This window comes from Cherax quadricarinatus, chromosome 66 (genome assembly GCF_038502225.1).
Source record: "Cherax quadricarinatus isolate ZL_2023a chromosome 66, ASM3850222v1, whole genome shotgun sequence".
NCBI lineage: Eukaryota > Metazoa > Arthropoda > Malacostraca > Decapoda > Parastacidae > Cherax > Cherax quadricarinatus.
In genome coordinates, this window is record NC_091357.1 from 23,806,787 (window position 1) to 23,829,194 (window position 22,408).

The following is a 22,408-nucleotide window of genomic DNA, read 5'->3' on the forward strand; positions in this document are numbered from 1 at the left end:
CGATCCATCTACAGGAGTGTTCACCAGTGCTGAGGAAAGTTTGGAGGGCTTCTGTGCAGGGGTTTGAATGAGCTTGCCTGAGCATATTAACCCCAATTAGGATATTTCTATCAGTAACACGATCTTTGATGCTTGGAATATCAAGTTCTTTTTGCATATTTAAAATTTTGGCAGTACGAGGGCATCCTAAAATGATCCTCATTGCTTCGTTCTGCAGTTTTTCCAGCCCTCCAAGCTTCCAGTCAGACACAAGAGCAAGTAGTGGCGCAGCATAATCAACCAATGATCTAATATAAGCAAGATACATCATTTTCACAATTTTAACATTAGCACCATACCTGGGGTGAAGCCCTGCCACAACTCTAAGTGCTCTTAGTCTTTCTTTGTATTGGCGACAAAGTCTTGTTACAACAGGTCCAAGTAGTGGAACCTCAAAGCCTAGATACCTGTATCTGCTTACATATTCTAGAAGAGACCCATCATGCAATTGGATCTGACGAACTGTGCCTCTCTGTCGAGGAGGACGCCTATTGAGTATCTTTGTTTTATCAGTAGAGATTATCAACCCCAGGTCCTGACACGAGGCTAGTACATGATTAAGAATGTTTTGGGTGTTGGAGAATCCGGTGGTGTGAATCATTATGTCATTAGCAAAACTAATCACATAATGATGGGGCTGACTAGGCATAGCATTAAGTAATGCATTAATTAGAATATTGAACAGTGTGGGACTGAGCACACCTCCCTGTGGGGTTCCTAATTCAAAGTCTTTAGTTACACTTCTATGTCCCTAAACAACACAGACGATTTTCTGTTGGACAGGTAACCTTTAATCCAGCGGAGAAGCCATCCTCCAACATCCATTCTGGCAAGTTCACTAATGATTACATGTCGGTTGGCTACATCGAAAGCGGATTTAAGGTCAAGGAAGGTAGTGTATGAGCTGTCAGTGTGCAGGGTGAGAAAGGTGGCTATGCAATGATGCACGCTCCTTCCATGCATGAAAGCATGTAACCGGGGAGACAAAAATTGTTTGATTCTGTACATGAGACGATTAAGAATCATTCTCTCAAATGTTTTACACAAGCAGCTAGTAAGAGATATTGGGCGAAATGCATTTTGTTGATTGGGCTTAGGAATTGGAATGATGAGGCTGTTGGTCCAAGATTGAGGGAGCTCCCCAGTTACATAGCTCATGTTATATAATTCAAGTAATGGATTACCTGGTACTCAACACAGCAATCTGAGTATGTTGTAAGTAATACCATCCTCACCAGGCGACGTGGAGTTGCCCTTAGTTAGTGCTGCATCAAGTTCATAATTAGTGAAAGGAATGTTGCAGTCATCTGCCTTGCCGAGCATAAAGCAAACAAGTCTCTCCCTTGCATCACATTTGTCATTTAATTTTGCCTGTGTGGTACTGGGAAGATTGTCATAGCTAGATGTAGCAGCCCAAGCACTGACTAACTCATTCGCCCTATGCAAGGGATGAGGGTGCGCGATCAGCCCAGTTCTGTTACCCTTAATTCTATTTATGTCCCTCCATGCCCGGCTAAGTGGGGTGTGAGCATTAAGACCGTTGACAAATTTTTCCCAGTCTGTTTGCCGCAGCTCTGTCATACGCTCTCTGGCAGCAGCAAGGGCAGTTTGGAAGAGCCTCAGCATTCCAGGGGTACGATGTTTTCTATAGGCTAGGCCTAGTCTGCGAGCAGTACGTTTCAGTGTACGAAGTTTAGAATCATTGTAATAAGTATGGTTTTTGAAGGAGGTATGATTATTATGGAAGTTTGTTGGGTTTAGAGTACCAAGAGGTTGCAGTGGTGGCTCTAAGTAGTTCTGAATACTGCTCACAAGGTCATTGTTAAAGGTCTCTACAGATGAACACTCATAGGAATTATACCAGTCAGTCACATGTGCAACAAAGTCATCATGCTGATCAGTGGGAACATTAAAACGTTTCCGTTTGAATATCCCACCAGGAAGGATAGTATTACCAATATCTAGTGAGGTTAGCCTAGGGAAATGATCAGACGCTATATCTGTTACAATGGAAGACTCACAGCTGGCAGAAGTAATGTTGAAGCCCAGGCACAAATCAAGGACGCCTCCATAGATATGTGTGGGTTCAAGGTCACCTACAATTTGGATATTATCATGACTTTTTAAGAGTGACAACAATTGATTGCCATTACGATTACCAAACTGTGAGTTTCCAATGCTTTTGTGTCTTGCATTGTAATCGCCAATAATAAGAGTAGGCTCAGAATGAGCACAAGTTGGGACTTCTGTAACTTGCTCAGCCATCAAAACTTTGAGGCCCAGTCCCTGGACCCATTATGTACCTCTGTAATCTTTTGACTACCGCCCACAGGATGGGTATGGGGTGCATAATAAACATATTAAACTAACTAAACCATAATCTGTACCAATATAGAGTTTTGAATTAATCTTAGTCTGCCCGAAATGCCTAGTCATGCTAGGTGTGATAGTGGCCGCCCTCTCTATAATTACTATTTTATAATTGTAAACCACACAATTTCCTATAATATGTAAACCCCACATTGTAATCTTTGTAGATAATAAACTTGATTGATTGCTTGATTGAGAGTGTTGATCCGCGGTCAATGATTTACTTAAGTACTTGACTATAAGAGAAAGGTTTTTTTCTCTTACCCTGGTCTCGTACTAAAAAAAAACGGTATAATAAACGGGAAACAATATGAAATCACTTATATTGCATAGAAACAGCCAAAAGTCGTGCGATTGTTGTGATTTTTTTTTATGTAATCAGGTGTGAGCGCGTTTACCCGAACATCTTGAAAGTAAGATTTTGGCCTAGTTTTTGACGATACACTATTATTATTGATTATACTGAAATGATTTTCACAGACAATATAAAACAAAGAGTGATTGAATATCCAATGTACAGACATTTGGAATATCAAATATTTTTTATTTTGTGGGGGAAGGGGAGGGAAAGGCAGATATTTTAGTGAATGTCAAAAACGTACCAAATGTATTTTTTTTTGGGGGGGGGGGCATAAAGACAAGGTATATTACATTATAGTATTACATTGGATATTCGAGTAAGGCTTGTTCTATCAGCCGGGAGTGTCTGCGGTACCACTACAAAGTTTAGTGGTGCCAAGTGCCATACTCAGTAAATAACAAAAAAAAAAAAAAAAGACAATACCGTGACTGGAATACACAAATAGCCCGCACATTGAAGGACCCCAATGGAAATAAGTCACTCTGTCTGACTTTTTTGGGTTATCCTAGGTTCTCTACACATATGCTGCTATGTATGATAATTCTATGTAACTGTATTTGTGTATACCTGAATAAACTTACTTACTTACTTACTTACTCTTCTATGTATGGGTTATTTGTGTATACTCAGCAAATATTTTTTCCCTCATTTGTTTGTTGGCCGATCTTACTGAAACTTTATCATATATTAGTACAAAAATGTTACTAAACGTACACCAGAAAGAAACAAAATCGGACGAAAAATTAAAAAAGTCACCTAGTTTGGGCAAACCTGTCTCTCAAGTCATCTATCTATGCTCAAGGTAACCTTTATGGACATTGCCATAGCTGCCTAAGCTTTAGCTGAGTTTAATATTTTTATTATTCACGCCATACCCGTCCTGTGGGCGGTAGTCAAAAAGATTACAGAGGTACATAATGGGTCCAGGGACTGTACCTCAACATTACAGAGGTACATAATGGGTTCAGGCACTGTACCTTAACATTACAGAGGTACATAATGGGTCCAGGCACTGTACCTTAACATTACATAGGTGCATAATGGGACCAGGGACTGGGCCACAAAGTTTTGATAGTACCACTAGTACCAGGGTACTAGTGGGAAAATAGTACCACTACGTGTCACTAGCACGTTAAGAGACCATACAATAAGTGTCAGGGGCCCGAGACTGTTCAACTGCCTCCCAGCATACATAAGGGGGATTACCAACAGACCCCTGGCAGTCTTCAAGCTGGCACTGGACAAGCACCTAAAGTCGGTTCCTGATCAGCCGGGCTGTGGCTCGTACGTTGGTTTGCGTGCAGCCAGCAGTAACAGCCTGGTTGATCAGGCTCTGATCCACCAGGAGGCCTGGTCACAGACCGGGCCGCGGGGGCGTTGACCCCCGGAACTCTCCAGGTAAACTCCAGTACTCTGGCGGTGAGAGTGGTGGCCTGGAGAGAGGTTCCTTGAAGGTGGTGGTGAGGGTCTCTTGATCCAAGGAATGTGATCTATGCCACCTGGGAGTGAACTTATCTTCCCAGGTGGTGCATGACCCCCACGGGTTGAGCGCTCCACCACGAGTAGTACTGACAATGACGGTGTAGTAGTGCCATCTAGTGGTGGTAGTGAGAGTTAGTCAGATTATCAGTGATGGTGTTATAGTGAAGGTCAGGACAGTGACCATCCTTAAGGTCACTTAAAGGTCAGTTAACCTTCAATGGTCATACAGGAAGGACGTGTTGCTCCTCCTCCTGCCGCCCCGCCGGCTTTACCGCTTCCTCAGCCTCTTAATACACCTAAATAATTTAAGTATTGTCTGTTGACGTGTTTATCAGTACATCACCAGAGTTGAGCTGCAGCTCCTGGTCCCCACCACCATTTGGTCTTAATTTTCTGGGGGGGGGGGGGTTAATGCGAGGAATTGAAGCTACTCCCCTTCCTCTGATCAAACAATAACTCATTTTTTTAGATTTTGCCACCGAAGTGGCTAGTTTATTGTGCACCCCATATCCACCCTGTGGACGGTAGCGCGAGAGCATATGAATACACAAAAGGCCTAGGAACTAGGCCCCAAAGGGTTAACAGGAATACATATGGATTTATATCTACATATCTATAGTTCACTTATCTGTTACAAGCAAATTTAGGAAATTTGCTTAGTATATCTGGTATCTTATTTTCATTAATAAGATATCTTGACATGTCACATAGGTTATTATACTGTCTGTCTCTGTATTCCTCAATAAGTGGACAATTAAGCACATAGTGTTCAAGAGAGTGACCATATGCCTGATCACATAATTTACATTTAGTTTGATCATCATCTGTGTGTCTCCCAAACTGCCAGAAGTACTTGTAACCAAGCCTAAGCCTGGTCACTACAACATCAGTCAGTCTGTTCACCTTGCAAGTGCTCCATAAACATACTTATCTACGTTCATGTTATCAGTGGGTTATAGATCTACTCAGGCTTCTAACGGCATTCCTTTAACTATCATTTTCATTATTTACTTCTCTCCTACTATTATTCCTAATGCTAGAGACAGTTATACCAAAGTTATATTCTACATTCTCCTTCTGGGTACTCTTCTTGGCTAACATATCAACTTTATCATGAAGGAGTAATCCAATGTGTGATGGGATCCATAGCAATTGTACATTAATTCCTTTGTCCCTAATTTTTGAGTATCTATACCTGACTTCTCCAATGAGCATGTTGTTGGAGTCATTATATGAGTCAAGAGCCTTCAATGATGACATAGAATCAGTAATGATGATAGAGTCAAGCTCAGTGTCATAGGTTAGCTTTAGCGCCATTAGGATTGCAAACAATTGATGATAAATTATGCAATATCACGATCCATATTTCGTTGTCAAAGTGATCCTTTATGTGGGTCTCTATGAAAGCCGCGAACATTGCATTTGCCTCTGGAAGCAGTCCACGGATGAAAGGTATTTTGTTGTTCATTGCTGGCTTTAGACCCTGTATATTTGCAAAGAAGAATGCCATCGGATTGGTGGTACTGGGGGGACTTTTTTTCCGGCACTAGTACCTGTATCTGTTGGTTTGGAGTGGAGGCCATCGACTGTGGTTCCACTCCAGAAATGACTGGATTTGGCGTACGATTTCTGCCATTTCCTGCCAGTTTTTTTTTCCTTCATGGCACTAAAAAACCTCTCCCTCTTGAGTGGCTCTGGCTACCCAGGTTTTCACATGGCCTGGATGTTTTGTATCTTTGTGTCCCCTTTAGATGGTGTGCCTGGCAATTTAAGTTATAGTACAGTCTTTCCTGTACTGAAGAGGGACACATTTCAGGGTGAAAATGCTTACAGGAAGGGAGTTTGCATTTTCCTGTTGTCACATGGGCACGGCATTTTCTATGGTGGTCAAAGTTGCACGTCCCATCTGTTTTTCCAGATTTCCCATGCCTGCAGATACCAAGTGCATAGTATGTGCACAGGCTTGGTTTCCGTTTGCCTTGCTTGTAACAAGTGGCATTCCACAGGGATCAGTCTTGGGCCCGTTGTTGTTTATAATATATTTCAATGACCTTGATGAGGGAATTATTAGTGATATGAGCAAATTCGCCGATGACACACAGATAAGTAGGATAATTGATTCAAACTTTGATGTCACGGAACTAAAGGAGGATTTAGACAAACTCAGTTCGTGGTCAGAAAAGTGCCAGATGCAGTTCAGTGTAGATAAATGCAAGGTTCTGAAGCTCGGGAGTGCCCATAACCCTAGTACTTATCAGTTAAATAACGTAGAACTTAGCCACACAGATTGCGAAAAGGATTTGGGAGTTAAGATAAGATTTCGTTCGGATTTTTAACCCTGGAGGGTTAGCCACCCAGGATAACCCAAGGACCCCAATGGAAATAAGTCACTCTGACTTTTTTGGGTTATCCTAGGTTCTCTACACATATGCTGCTATGTATGATAATTCTATGTAACTGTATTTGTGTATACCTGAATAAACTTACTTAAGAAAGTCAGTGCGTCATCGAGGACTGTCTATCTTATTTCCATTGGGGTCCTTAATCTTGCCCCCCAGGATGCGATCCACACCAGTCGACTAACACCCAGGTACCTATTTGCTGCTAGGTGAACAGGACAACAGGTGTAAGGAAACGTGTCGAAATGTTTCCACCCGCCGGGAATCGAACCCGGGCCCTCCGTGTGTGAAGCGGGAGCTTTAGCCACCAGGCCACCGGGCAAGCAACCTTAAACCAAGACAGCAATGCCTAAGCGTACGTAACAAAGTTTTAGTTTAATATGTTTATTATGCACCCCATACCCATCCTGTGGGCGGTAGTCAAAAGATTACAGAGGTACATAATTGGTCCAGGGACTGGACTCCAAAGTTTTGATAGCTGAGCAAGTTATCAAAACTTTGGAGTCCAGTCCCTGGACCAATTATGTACGTAACAAAGCAAACAGATTACTGAGATTTATTCAAATTCAAAGTTCAAAGTTTATTCTCTATAAGGATTACAATGCTGAGTTTACAGAAATTTGGTTATTGTTTGGTTTACATGTAGTAAAATTGTGATTACAGAGTGTACCACTAGAACGCTTAGCATGGCTAGGCATTTCGGGCATACTTAGTTTTATTCTTAATTGTAAAATATTACAAATTATGAGGTAAGTTGGTATTATGGCTAAGTGACTAAATACTAGTTTATGAGTTTAGCAATGTGAATGCTTTTGTTTTGGCACAGTATATAGTTTCAGTATTGGAGTATCACAGGATTCATTATTTTAAGACTGAGATTAATATTTCTGTTTATGGTCAAATGAGTGAGCGAGTGTAAGTGTGAACCACCAGGTGGTATTCGTGTAGTTAGTTGACGGGGTGTATCAGGGAGATAAGATGTTTTCTAATGGTAGTTTTGAAGGTGATGAATGTGTCTGCAGTTCTAGAGTTCTCAGGTAGGGTATTCCAGATTTTAGGGCCTTTGACATACATTGAATTTTTGTAAAGGTTTAGTCGGACACGGGGAATGTCGTAGAGATGTTTGTGTCTGGTGTTATGCCTGTGGGTTCTGTCACAACTATCAAGAAAGCGTTTTAGGTCAAGGTTGATATTAGAGTTTAAGGCCCTGTAGATATAGATTGCACAGTAGTAAGTGTGGATGTACTGAACTGGGATTAAGTTTAGATCTTTGAAGAGTGGGGGAGTGTGCTGCCAGGGATGGGATTTAGTGATTATTCTTACTGCAGCTTTTTGTTGGGTTATTGTTGGCTTTAGGTGTGTTGCTGCAGTTGATCCCCAAGCACAAATAGCATAGGTGAGGTATGGATAAATAAATGAGTGGTATAGTGTGAGAAGGGCATTTTGCGGCACGTAGTATCGTATCTTGGAGAGGATCCCAACCGTTTTGGATACTTTTTTGGCTATATGCTGGATATGGGTGCTGAAATTCAGGTTGTTGTCAAGGTATAAGCCTAGAATTTTCCCCCATTATTTCTGGTAATTAGAGTGTTGTCAATCTTAATGTTAATTTGTGCATCTCCTGCTCTGCTACCAAACATAATATAGTAAGTTTTGTCAGTGTTAAGCGTAAGTTTATTGGCTGTCATCCAAGTCGATATTTTAATCAGCTCCTCATTCACAATGGTGTTGAGGGTGGCAAGATTTTTTTTTTTTTTTATATTTTATTTAAAACATGACATTACAAAAATATATGTAAAACTCATTTAAGTCTATAAATTAACACAATCCTCCCTACAGCTAATATTACACACCACACTTACAACTCCGTGTGGGTACACCCCCCCCCCTCCCTGCTCCCTCATCCTATCACTTAACCCAAACCTGTTGAAGCTACTCAACAGAATTACATGATATATATATATATCACAACAAACATTACATTGCTACAACATAAAAGGCATGTAGCACACAAGTATTTCACTACAGGAAAGACACCTACCCTAAAAATTATCACCAACACAACGTGTTTGAAGCCTCAACCCCCCCTCCTTGCATGTCCCACCCAAACCTATTCACAACCAAACATACAAATTATACAGTAAAGAAAAAGAATACAACATCGTAACACATTGATACAGTACATGTATATACACCCATTTCACAAATATCCTCAAGTAATTACAAAGGGTCTGTCCTTGTGCAAACAAGAGGCCTCATAACAGCAGGTCCTGCACAAGTAACACTACCAGTGTTTTTATACATTCTGTATGCATAGGTATAAAATACATACCTAATACTTGACATAGAACATAAGAATGCTCCACAAATCTCCACCATACAGACCCCACCCACTATCATACAACATATAGTCCAAGATTCATACACACAGCAACAGCACATGCCACCTCAACCGCACCAGCGTACATTAGGCGCGCACAGGCGCAGGCAGCAACACCTCTAACCAGAACCTAACACTACTCACATTCCACAATTTGCAGACACATCTGAACAGCACATATCAAGCCACTTTCATCCTAACACTGGGCACATGCCCCTCTCTCAAGGAGCACGCTATCTGGTGCCCCCAGACACACACGCCATTAACCGTCGCTGCCATCAAGCAGCAGACCTCATCACACCTCCCACGACTATTCCCGCCCCTGTCTAAACCCCCCCTCACACCTGGCTAAGGTTTCCTCCCTCGCTGCCCCACTTGTACTTTTGCATGCCCACTTGGGCCCTGGGGGCCACGTTTGCCATGCTCTCCACGCACGACACCCGTGCCACCTGGCACCACCTGCTGTCGCTGCTCACCTCCACTAGCACACCGCCCCTCCCCATCTACCGATGCTTTCTTCCCTGTTCGTTGAGCCGGCGTCAGGACGTCGTCAGAGTCCGACAATGCTGCAGCCCTCTTCCTCGTCCCAGCATCCTCCTCCATGTTTGTGACCGGATCGTCCACACGATGTACCTCCACCACCACCTTCGTCTCTGCCTTCTGACGAGGGGTCACCACGTCCCCGCCAGCCCCACCAGCACCAACAACCTCCTTCTGCTGCTGCTCGACCGCCACAGACACGATCTCCGGACTGGCCGTCGTCACAGCCGGGGAGACCACATCCGTAGATGAGAACATGGTATGCAAAACAGACGCTATTGTCGCATCCAAGTCCTCCACTTCCACCGTCACCTGGTCTTCCCCGGAAGCCTGCTGTACCACCGGCGATGCAGGCGACTCGAGAGACGACAGCTCCAGATTCGACACCACCACTGGCTCCTCAATCTCCTCACTCCAAAGCCGACCGCGGCCACCATCTCCTTTTCGTCCACGTATGGGAGCCTCCTGCCCATCGTCATTCGTTGATCCACCGGCCGGCCTTCTGGCCTGCCCGCGCTGCCCACACTCTGCTGCCATATGATCATATTCACCGCAGAGGCGACACGTCCGTCGTTGACCAGCATAAGACACCATGACCTGTGTGCGGAAGTCATCAAGGTACACATACGATGGTATGGCCTGGCGTAGAGACATCTTGAGGGTAAAGGAACCGTCTGGGAGACCAACATACGCCCCAGCCACCCGCATGCCTTGTTTAGCCATGTGTATCACTCCGTATCTTCTGAAAACACTGCGGAGATCTGTTGCATCGGCCTCGAAGGGCACATTGCGCAGTTTCACCCACGTATATTGTCGAGAGACATCCACCATACGCACATGCACGTCAGGGGACACATCTACGCAGAGATCTTGGAACTGCTCAACCAGCTGCTCGTACACTGGCTCGTAGAGTAGTTTTACAAATATCCGGTATGCGCCATTTAATGCCACACCGTACAAATCCTTGTCCGCAATACCATAAGTGTCACGGATAATCTTAGGTAGCAAAACTTGTTCATTCTCAGGCGTAATCGCCCCCCCGAACAAGTTGTATACCAACGGTATTCACCCGCCTCCTCACGCTGAATACCATGACGTCACCGGATAGCTTGCTAGACTGTCAGCAGAGAGGTATGAGATAAGATAAGATTTCGTTCGGATTTTTAACCCCGGAGGGTTAGCCACCCAGGATAACCCAAGAAAGTCAGTGCGTCATCGAGGACTGTCTAACTTATTTCCATTGGGGTCCTTAATCTTGTCCCCCAGGATGCGACCCACACCAGTCGACTAACACCCAGGTACCTATTTGCTGCTAGGTGAACAGGACAATAGGTGTAAGGAAACGTGTCGAATGTTTCCACCCGCCGGGAATCGAACCCGGGCCCTCCGTGTGTGAAGCGGGAGCTTTAGCCACCAGGCCACCGGGCCACACGTCCACACTCCCTGGCAGCTAGGTCGCAAATGAGGGTGGCAAGATTAGGGTGAGAGATGACATAAGTCGTGTCATCAGCAAAGAGAATGGGTTTCAGGTGTTGGGATACGTTTGTAAGTAAGTAAGTAAGTAAATTTATTCAGGTATACACAATACAGTTACATAGAATTATCATACATAGCAGCATATGTGTAGAGAACCTAGGATAACCCAAAAAAGTCAGACAGAGTGACTTATTTCCATTGGGGTCCTTTTACCTTATTATTATAATATAAAGGTTATAATATTTTCTTATTATTCTATAATGAAGATAACATCTTATTATCATACTAAAAAGACTATCTACTACACGAGGGTCATTAAGACTATCTACAATACGAGGGTCATTAAGACTATCTACTACCCGAGGGTCATTACGACTATCTACAATACGAGGGTCATTACTAGGGATAAGGTAAAATTTACACGTATTTTAGCTAAAAAATAGAAAATCATTCCCCTCCCTTTCTGTTGCTTCATTCATCAGACACTTTTTGGCAGTCTTCTTGAACTGGTTCAAGCTATGACTGGCCTTGACATTTGTGGGTAGTCTGTTCCATTTCTTTATTGCCGTACAATAAAAGGTGTTTGAAGCCTGGCCACTGACTGTGGGTACTACAAAGTTGTGCTCTCTCCCCCTAGTACTATGATTGCTGCGGTTCCCAACCTTGACAAAATTGACAGCAAGATATTCTGGACACTGTTTGTGAGCAATTTTATAAACATGATTTAGCTTCAGTTGTTTTACTCTGTCTTCAACATTCAGCATATCCAACTGCTGTAATTCATCCTGGCCTACATGTTCTCTTGGTCCCAGCCCCAGGATGAATCTTACGATTTTGTTCTGGGTGATTTGCAGTCTATCTTTCAGTTTTTTTGTCAAGGCAGAGTACCAAGAAGAGCAAGCGTAATCCATATGGCATTGTATAAGGGCTAGACATAGGGTCCTGCGAGCCTCAGTAGGTAGACACTGTGCTTGTCTATACAGGAACTTCAGCCTGGCATTCGCTTTCTTTACTACACTGTTCCCTATCAATTCTCCTGACATGCATGGGTCAAAGGGGATTCCCAGATATTTAACTGATGAAACCAAAGTGATGGACTCCCCATTACACTGAACATTAAAATTATTTACCCTTCTCAGTTTATGTTTCGTTCCAAAGAGAATGGCTTCAGTTTTCCCTAGGTGTAATGATAGTTTGTTGTCTACTAACCATTTGCTGCAGGACTCCAGTTCCAGTGTTAAAACATTAGCAATATCTTGTGGGTCTTTACCTGTCACTAACAGAGCACTGTCATCTGCATACAGTAGGAGTTTGCACTTGACACTGATAGGCATATCATTGACATAACATAAGAATAGTAAGGGACCCAGAATACTACCTTGGGGAACTCCACATGTTATCGGCAGGGGTTCTGATTCCGTTTTGTTGATTTTGACTATTTGTCTCCTGTTGCTAAGGTAGGACTTAAACCAGTCTACAGAACCTATACCGATAGATTGAAGTTTATTACATAATATATTGTGGTTGACAGTATCGAAGGCCTTTTGCAGGTCTAAGGTTACCATACCTATGAGGTTCCCTTTTGACATTTCAGTTCTCAGGTAATCCATCAGATTAATAAGGGAGGTATCGGTTAAGTAGGATCTTCTAAAGCCCGATTGATAGCTATGGAGAATGCTGTTGTCATTAAGGTACTTAACTACTTGAGAATACACCGCCCTCTCCAGAATTTTAGATATTATACTGAGTATACTAACAGGTCTATAGTTACTTACATCAGACCTATTATTTTCCTTGAAGATAGGAGTAACTCTGGCCTCCTTGAACCCCTCCGGTACGGTATTAGTGGTGATTGATAGATTTATTATGTGAGCAATAGGGATTGACAGTTCAAAAGCACCATCTTTTAGGAACTTAGATGGGATGTTATCAGGGCCTGTGCTCTTAGTTGGGTTTAACCTGCTTAGTTCTTTTTGAATGAAGTCATGAGATACACTTACTAGTTGACAACTGTTTGGGGTTACCCCTTTATTGGTATAGTATGTTTGAAACTTATCAGAGTCTGTGTTAAAGGTATTTGATGCAGCTGGTAGTTTACTTACTAGTGTTGATGCAACAGATGTGTAGTAGGAATTAAAGCAATTTGCCACCTTAGATGTTTCGTGGCATACCTCATTATCGATAGTGAGTACTATGTTAGACCTATCTACTGGCTTATGGCTATATCCCAACTGTTTTAGTTGTTGCCAGAGCTTTCTGGGGTTATGCTTATATTCTTCAATTTTTGAGCAATAGTGCTTTGCCTTTGCTCCTTTTATAAGCCTCTGTACTCTGTTCCTCACCCTTTGGAATTCATTTAGTGCTGCAATATCCTGTCTGTTTGCTTTAAATCTTTTTAGCAGCTGGTCTCTGAATTTCATATTATCTAATATCTCAGTAGTCATCCAGGGTTCAGTTCTTCGTTTAATCCTAACCTCTTTAACTGGTGCAATATTATTAAGAATGGTAGTGAACATTGTTTTGAATTTTTCCCAGGCATCGTTTACGTCCGTGCAACTTGTTATCTCTGTCCAGTCACAATTGTGTAGCCTATTTACCAGTGTTTCTTTACTGTAGTTTCTAGTTGACCTCATTTTTATTGTCCTGTGTAGGCCTATCCTATCCCTAGTGATTTTCCTGGTGCAGTAAATGATGAAATGATCACTAAGACCTGTGGTAATGACGCCTGACTGACTAATGTTCTCAGCGCGGTTGCAAAGTATGTGGTCAATTAGGGTGGCTGAGAACTGTGTGATCCGGGTTGGTTTATTAATTAGTTGGGTGTAGCTATTTAATCCTAGAATTTGCTTATACCTTTTGCATAGCCCGTTATTCTGTTGCTGAAAACAGATATTGAAGTCGCCCAGTATTATTGTTTCGCAATTGCTTTCAACTCCGGACAAGACTCTGGAAAAGTCTTCTAAGAACTGGTCCTGGGTAGGAGGGCGGTAACTAGTTCCTACTAAGATGGGTTTGGTCTTGGGAAGCAGCACTTCAAACCATAGAATCTCCAGTTTATTGTTATTTAAATCAGGTCTTGGGTTGTATGCTAAGTCATTTCTAATGTAGGCACATACTCCACCGCCCTTTCTGTTCCTATCTAAGCGTTTTATATTGTAACCTTCTATTTTGACCTCGTCGTCAGTCACCGTATCATCCAACCAAGATTCAGAGATGGTTATAACTGCCGCCCTAATTTTGTTAGCTAGAATCCTAATCTCTGCCAATTTAGGAAGAAGTGATCTTGCATTGACATGAATAAAGTGAAGGCCTGTTTTCATAAAACAATCATAATCATCAATATATGGCAATGGGTCATTTGTATTAAAATTAGGTAAATCAATGTCATCACTGCTAAAGGGTAACTGTGCCAAAGTGCATTTGTTACACACAAAATGAATTCTGGCACCGTTGCTATAATTGTACATACATCCATCATGCACCCACCCCTTACACATTTTACATAAGGTGCCTTTTCTGTTTTTCATGCGTACTTTAGTACAGTGTATGCATCTGTTTGGTAGTGTTTGAGATAATAATGGCTGTATTGTCTCACATTGACCTATGTATGCATTACATATGGAGTTAAGGTTATCATCCCTAGCTACTAGACCGTCATTATTGCCGTCATTTATCTGTCTGTTTTGCCTCTGCACAATAGTTTGAGGTCCTGGATTAATTTGGATATGAGGAAGAGCAGGGGACCAAGGACACTTCCCTGCGGAACTCCAGTATCAAGTGGCCGTGTTGCTGATGCTGTGTCTTTAATGGTGACGTACTGATACCTATTAGTAATGTAAGATTTGAAATAAGCAAGCGCATGGCCTCTTATACCATAGTGGTCAAGTTTGTGGAGTAGGATTTGGTGGTTTACTGTGTCAAAAGCTTTTCTTAGGTCAATAAAAATTCCTAGTGGATATTCCTTATTTTCCAATGCTGTGTAAAGCAGATCTAGCATTTTTATGATTGCATCATTAGTGCTTTTATTTTTCCTGAATCCAAACTGGCAGGGGTTGAGTATGTTTTGAGCCGTTATAAATGAATAAGCAACAGAAGTCCAGCGGTTATTTTACAGCTTTATACATCATTCGCAATGTTCGTTTCAACCCAAACGACCCGACGAGTCCAAGAGGCCAACTCAAATGTCGACATATTACTATGGGCAAATAGTCACCAGGGAATAAGGGGCGCGTGTCCGTTTCTCTTAGACGGCAATGACACCATGAGACTATGGTGTGTTTTCGACAGAGATGCTTGCGGCACCTTTGTCGGCATATTATGGACCCATATTATGGGCCTGGTGGCTAAAGCTCCCGCTTCACACACGGAGGGCCCGGGTTCGATTCCCGGCGGGTGGAAACATTTCGACACGTTTCCTTACACCTGCTGTCCTGTTCACCTAGCAGCAAATAGGTACCTGGGTGTTAGTCGACTGGTGTGGGTCGCATCCTGGGGGACAAGATTAAGGACCCCAATGGAAATAAGTTAGACAGTCCTCGATGACGCACTGACTTTCTTGGGTTATCCTGGGTGGCTAATCCTCCGGGGTTAAAAATCCGAACGAAATCTTATCTTATCTTATCTTATCGTGTTCATTTCAACCCAAACCGCACGTCGAGAGCAAGAGGCCAGTTCAAATACCAGCATATTATTATGGACTCATCACCACCCGGGGAAAAATTGTGTTCTGTTTCTCTTAGATGACGATGACATGATGAGACTATAGGGTGTATTCGATGGAGATGCCTCTGGAAGAGGCCTTAAGTTCGGAAAAAATCACTAGACACAATCCAGTGTGAACTGGATAGAAAACTCGACCTCGTTGAGCTTGTGTTGGAGAGCTTAAACGTTGAAGCATCTGGGAGTTATGATGAGAATGTCGTCAACATAACTGAGGCAGGTGACAGAAGAGGGAGTAATAATGGAAAAACGTTAGGCTCCAAGAAATTCCATGTATATGTTCACCAGGACGGCACTAAGTGAACCCTCGGGTAGTACGAAACTGTTTGTCCGAGCTGTTTTGGATACTTTTGTTATTTATTGGATATGAGGGCTGAATTTCAGGTTGGTGTCAAGGTGCTGGCCCAGGAATTTACCCTCATTATGTCTAGCAATAGGAGTGATGTTAATGACATACAATTATATAGAAAGTCCCTTGTTATGCTGAGCATTTAACGCAAATTATGCCAGTTTTGTACCAGGATGTGACCCACACCAGTCCACTAACACCCAGGATGTGACCCCCACCAGTCCACTAACACCCAGGATGTGACCCACACCAGTCCACTAATACCCAGGATGTGACCCACACCAGTCCACTAACACCCAGGATGCGACCCACACCAGTCCACTAACACCCAGGATGTGACCCACACCAGTCCACTAACACCCAGCATGTGACCCACACCAGTCCACTAATACCCAGGATGTGACTCTCACCAGTCCACTAACACCCAGGATGTGACCCACACCAGTTCACTAACACACAGGATGCAACCCACACCAGTCCACTAACACCCAGGATGCGACTCACACCGGTCCACTAACACCCAGGATGCGACTCGCACCACTCCACTAACCCAGGATGCGACCCACACCAGTCCACTAATACCCAGGATGTGACCCACACCAGTCCACTAACACCCAGGATGCAACCCACACCAGTCCACTAACACCCAGGATGCAACCCACACCAGTCCACTAATACCCAGGATGTGACCGACACCAGTCCACTAACACCCAGGATGCGACCCACACCAGTCCACTAACACCCAGGATGCAACCCACACCAGTCCACTAACACCCAGGATGTGACCCACACCAGTCCACTAACACCCAGGATGTGACCCACACCAGTCCACTAACACCCAGGATGTGACCCACACCAGTCCACTAACACCCAGGATGCAACCCACACCAGTCCACTAACACCCAGGATGCAACCCACACAAGTCCAGTAACACTCGCTACCCTGGGTTATTCTGGGTGACTAACCCTCCCTACTCTGGGTTATCCTGGGTGGCTAACCCTCCCTACCCTGGGTTATCCTGGGTGGCTAACCCTCCCTACCCTGGGTGGCTATCCCTCCCTACCCTGGGTTATCCTGGGAGGCTAACCCTTCCTACCCTGGGTTATCCTAGGTAGCGTTGATAAACGAGTACATCGCTAAGTGAGGAGAGGCTGTATTTAGTTAGTAATTATTTGTTTATTTACTGATTCAGTGAGAGTAGTTATTAATTTGTTATTTATTTAGCATATCATATTTATATTCTACTACAATATTTTCAACTTGCGATGGGTTCTTTGGAACATAACCCCATTGTAAGTCAAGAGCACCTTCCTGTGCCTTTAGCAGTGATGTTTCTACTGTTGCTGTAATTCTAATCTTTTGATCATGTTGGTGCTTGAAAATAAAGATTGGTTGAGTGTTTTGGTTGTAAGAACTGTTTAACATGATTAATAATAATACAATAGTAATCTGCAAGTACATGTACAGTAAATCCTTGACTTACAAACACGTCGAGAATCTCGTGTATTGTCTATAATAATCATAATAGAGGAAGTCTTCAACTTAAGAACACGTTGGGCTTTCTGTATTGTGTATAATAATGATATTATACACAATACAGCTAGCCCTCCCCTTTTGTGAGTTCCACTTTCTCGAGCTTCGAATATTTGTGAATGCCCAGCTGCCCAATCATAACATGTATATACAATATTTTATGAAGTTTTCATGTGTTTTATGATTGTTCATGGTTCAATAGGTTAAGGAAGTAATATTGTTAGGCTAAGTAAATGCTATTATTAATATTCCCTGCAATATATTTGCGCATCAAAACATTTGCGACTGCTACAGTACAGCATTATTATTATTATTATTAATTTGGACATGATACATAGATATATTTCCCTACATCATATTTGTGCACAAAACATTTGCGAATTTTCAAGATTCCCGAGGTTCTTGATCCCTAACTCTCGCGAATATGAAGGGCCACCTGTAATGATATAATATACAAGATTCTTAATGTGTTTGTAAGTCAAGGACTAACTGTACAAGGTATACAGACCATAGCTAACATCAGTAACATACTACTATGTATGTATATAGAAAATCCCTTGTTATGCAGAGCATTTTCTGCAACTTAGGTTATTGTGTTTTGCAGCTTATTAGATGCATTTTTTTTTCATAAAATGTCTCCCAAAAACCACTGCTTCTTATAAACTGAAGGTCAGTTACGGGAGCTATAAGTTTGGGGTGTGGGGTGGGCTGTAGCTCTCCCAGTTATATCCGATGCTGAACCATTGAAATAAACAAGTCATAAGCTGTGAAATACGGTAATTTTGTCCCCAGTTGGATTACTGGGTGAAGGCTTAAACCTCCACCACTAACTGGTCACAAACCATGCCATGTTTATTTCCCCTGTGTGACTTAGTTATTTTCTTTCTGTGAGCAGCGACCAACAAGATTTACTGTTGTGAGGTGAACCGCTGCAATCGCTTGGTTCGTAAAGACAGTGGACAGTACGATGCTGTTGAATATGAAGAACATCCTGAAAGATGCATCTCTGTCTTTGCTCACAAGGTCAGCATGTTTTGCTCACAAGGTCAGCATGTTTTGCTCACAAGGTCATTTTCTTGCTCACATGGTTATTGTCCTGCTTATGAGGTCATTATCCTGCTCACATGGTTATTGTCCTGCTTACAGGGTTGTTATTCTGCTCACATGGTTATTGTCCTGCTCACAAGGTTATTGTCCTGGTCACAAGGTCATTGTCCTGCATACAAGGTCATTGTCCTGCTCACCAAATTAATTTCTTATCATAAGGTCATTTTCTTGGTCATAAGAACAGTTTTCTTGATTGCAAGATAATTTTCTTACTGAACAATGGCAAAAGTATGGCAGGCCAACCCTGAATCATACAACTTTTCACTGTATGTAGAGATTGCATATATTTTGACTGTATGTAGAAATTGTATATAGTATTTTCACTGTATGTAGAGTTTGTATATATTTTCAAAGTATATACTAGAACTTGTATATATCTTTACTGTATATATAACTATAGTAGTAGGTTGGTAGACAGCAACCACCCAGGGAAGTACTACCGTCCTGCCAGATGACTGTGAAACAAAAACCTGTAACTGTTTTGCATGATGGTAGGATTGCTGGTTTCTTTTTCTGTCTCATAAACACGCTAAGATAACAGGGATATCTTGCTACTCCTACTTACACTTTGGTCACACTTCACAGACACGCACATGCATATATATATATACATACATACATCTAGGTTTTTCTCCTTTTTCTAAATAGCTCTTGTTCTTTTTTATTTCTTCTATTGTCCATGGGGAAGTGGAAAAGAATCTTTCCTCCGTAAGCCATGCGTGTCGTATGAGGCGACTAAAATGCCGGGAGCAATGGGCTAGTAACCCCTTCTCCTGTATACAATTACTAAAAAAGAGAAGAAGAAAAACTTTATAAAACTGGGTTGCTTAAATGTGCGTGGATGTAGTGCGGATGACAAGAAACAGATGATTGCTGATGTTATGAATGAAAAGAAGTTGGATGTCCTGGCCCTAAGCGAAACAAAGCTGAAGGGGGTAGGAGAGTTTCAGTGGGGGGAAATAAATGGGATTAAATCTGGAGTATCTGAGAGAGTTAGAGCAAAGGAAGGGGTAGCAGTAATGTTAAATGATCAGTTATGGAAGGAGAAAAGAGAATATGAATGTGTAAATTCAAGAATTATGTGGATTAAAGTAAAGGTTGGATGCGAGAAGTGGGTCATAATAAGCGTGTATGCACCTGGAGAAGAGAGGAATGCAGAGGAGAGAGAGAGATTTTGGGTGATGTTAAGTGAATGTATAGGAGCCTTTGAACCAAGTGAGAGAGTAATTGTGGTAGGGGACTTGAATGCTAAAGTAGGAGAAACTTTTAGAGAGGGTGTGGTAGGTAAGTTTGGGGTGCCAGGTGTAAATGATAATGGGAGCCCTTTGATTGAACTTTGTATAGAAAGGGGTTTAGTTATAGGTAATACATATTTTAAGAAAAAGAGGATAAATAAGTATACACGATATGATGTAGGGCGAAATGACAGTAGTTTGTTGGATTATGTATTGGTAGATAAAAGACTGTTGAGTAGACTGCAGGATGTACATGTTTATAGAGGGGCCACAGATATATCAGATCACTTTCTAGTTGTAGCTACACTGAGAGTAAAAGGTAGATGGGATACAAGGAGAATAGAAGCATCAGGGAAGAGAGAGGTGAAGGTTTATAAACTAAAAGAGGAGGCAGTTAGGGTAAGATATAAACAGCTATTGGAGGATAGATGGGCTAATGAGAGCATAGGCAATGGGGTCGAAGAGGTATGGGGTAGGTTTAAAAATGTAGTGTTAGAGTGTTCAGCAGAAGTTTGTGGTTACAGGAAAGTGGGTGCAGGAGGGAAGAGGAGCGATTGGTGGAATGATGATGTAAAGAGAGTAGTAAGGGAGAAAAAGTTAGCATATGAGAAGTTTTTACAAAGTAGAAGTGATGCAAGGAGGGAAGAGTATATGGAGAAAAAGAGAGAAGTTAAGAGAGTGGTGAAGCAATGTAAAAAGAGAGCAAATGAGAGAGTGGGTGAGATGTTATCAACAAATTTTGTTGAAAATAAGAAAAAGTTTTGGAGTGAGATTAACAAGTTAAGAAAGCCTAGAGAACAAATGGATTTGTCAGTTAAAAATAGGAGAGGAGAGTTATTAAATGGAGAGTTAGAGGTATTGGGAAGATGGAAGGAATATTTTGAGGAATTGTTAAATGTTGATGAAGATAGGGAAGCTGTGATTTCGTGTATAGGGCAAGGAGGAATAACATCTTGTAGGAGTGAGGAAGAGCCAGTTGTGAGTGTGGGGGAAGTTCGTGAGGCAGTAGGTAAAATGAAAGGGGGTAAGGCAGCCGGGATTGATGGGATAAAGATAGAAATGTTAAAAGCAGGTGGGGATATAGTTTTGGAGTGGTTGGTGCAATTATTTAATAAATGTATGGAAGAGGGTAAGGTACCTAGGGATTGGCAGAGAGCATGCATAGTTCCTTTGTATAAAGGCAAAGGGGATAAAAGAGAGTGCAAAAATTATAGGGGGATAAGTCTGTTGAGTGTACCTGGTAAAGTGTATGGTAGAGTTATAATTGAAAGAATTAAGAGTAAGACGGAGAATAGGATAGCAGATGAACAAGGAGGCTTTAGGAAAGGTAGGGGGTGTGTGGACCAGGTGTTTACAGTGAAACATATAAGTGAACAGTATTTAGATAAGGCTAAAGAGGTCTTTGTGGCATTTATGGATTTGGAAAAGGCGTATGACAGGGTGGATAGGGGGGCAATGTGGCAGATGTTGCAAGTGTATGGTGTAGGAGGTAGGTTACTGAAAGCAGTGAAGAGTTTTTACGAGGATAGTGAGGCTCAAGTTAGAGTATGTAGGAAAGAGGGAAAATTTTTCCCAGTAAAAGTAGGCCTTAGACAAGGATGTGTGATGTCACCGTGGTTGTTTAATATATTTATAGATGGGGTTGTAAGAGAAGTAAATGCGAGGGTCTTGGCAAGAGGCGTGGAGTTAAAAGATAAAGAATCACACACAAAGTGGGAGTTGTCACAGCTGCTCTTTGCTGATGACACTGTGCTCTTGGGAGATTCTGAAGAGAAGTTGCAGAGATTGGTGGATGAATTTGGTAGGGTGTGCAAAAGAAGAAAATTAAAGGTGAATACAGGAAAGAGTAAGGTTATGAGGATAACAAAAAGATTAGGTGATGAAAGATTGAATATCAGATTGGAGGGAGAGAGTATGGAGGAGGTGAACGTATTCAGATATTTGGGAGTGGACGTGTCAGCGGATGGGTCTATGAAAGATGAGGTGAATCATAGAATTGATGAGGGAAAAAGAGTGAGTGGTGCACTTAGGAGTCTGTGGAGACAAAGAACTTTGTCCTTGGAGGCAAAGAGGGGAATGTATGAGAGTATAGTTTTACCAACGCTCTTATATGGGTGTGAAGCGTGGGTGATGAATGTTGCAGCGAGGAGAAGGCTGGAGGCAGTGGAGATGTCATGTCTGAGGGCAATGTGTGGTGTGAATATAATGCAGAGAATTCGTAGTTTGGAAGTTAGGAGGAGGTGCGGGATTACCAAAACTGTTGTCCAGAGGGCTGAGGAAGGGTTGTTGAGGTGGTTCGGACATGTAGAGAGAATGGAGCGAAACAGAATGACTTCAAGAGTGTATCAGTCTGTAGTGGAAGGAAGGCGGGGTAGGGGTCGGCCAAGGAAGGGTTGGAGGGAGGGGGTAAAGGAGGTT

General features: G+C 42.4%; 1 protein-coding gene and 1 long non-coding RNA gene across 2 annotated transcripts in view; one reads left to right on the top strand and one right to left on the bottom strand.

Moving 5' to 3' along the window:
• Nucleotides 1–8,753: 8,753 nt before the first annotated feature.
• On the bottom strand, nucleotides 8,754–10,601 carry LOC138854677 (uncharacterized). Its single transcript, XM_070099291.1, has 2 exons — nucleotides 9,364–10,601; nucleotides 8,754–9,247 (listed from the first exon to the last, which is right to left on the bottom strand). Exon 1 carries the CDS (start codon nucleotides 10,400–10,402, stop codon nucleotides 9,380–9,382), a length of 1,023 nt encoding a protein of 340 aa, XP_069955392.1. The 5' UTR covers nucleotides 10,403–10,601; the 3' UTR covers nucleotides 8,754–9,247; nucleotides 9,364–9,379.
• A 4,760-nt stretch (nucleotides 10,602–15,361) lies between these two features.
• Nucleotides 15,362–22,408, top strand: part of LOC128703459 (uncharacterized) — a 43,431-nt gene continuing 36,384 nt past the window's right edge. Inside the window, exons 1-2 of the long non-coding RNA XR_011393872.1 lie at nucleotides 15,362–16,150; nucleotides 18,544–18,671. This is a non-coding gene — a long non-coding RNA (uncharacterized lncRNA). The remainder of the gene's footprint in view (nucleotides 16,151–18,543; nucleotides 18,672–22,408) is intronic.

Bases quoted from the DNA above. Each gene is read 5' to 3' on its own strand.
- LOC138854677 (XM_070099291.1), bottom strand. From the start codon at position 10,402: ATGGTGGATGTCTCTCGACAATATACGTGGGTGAAACTGCGCAATGTG.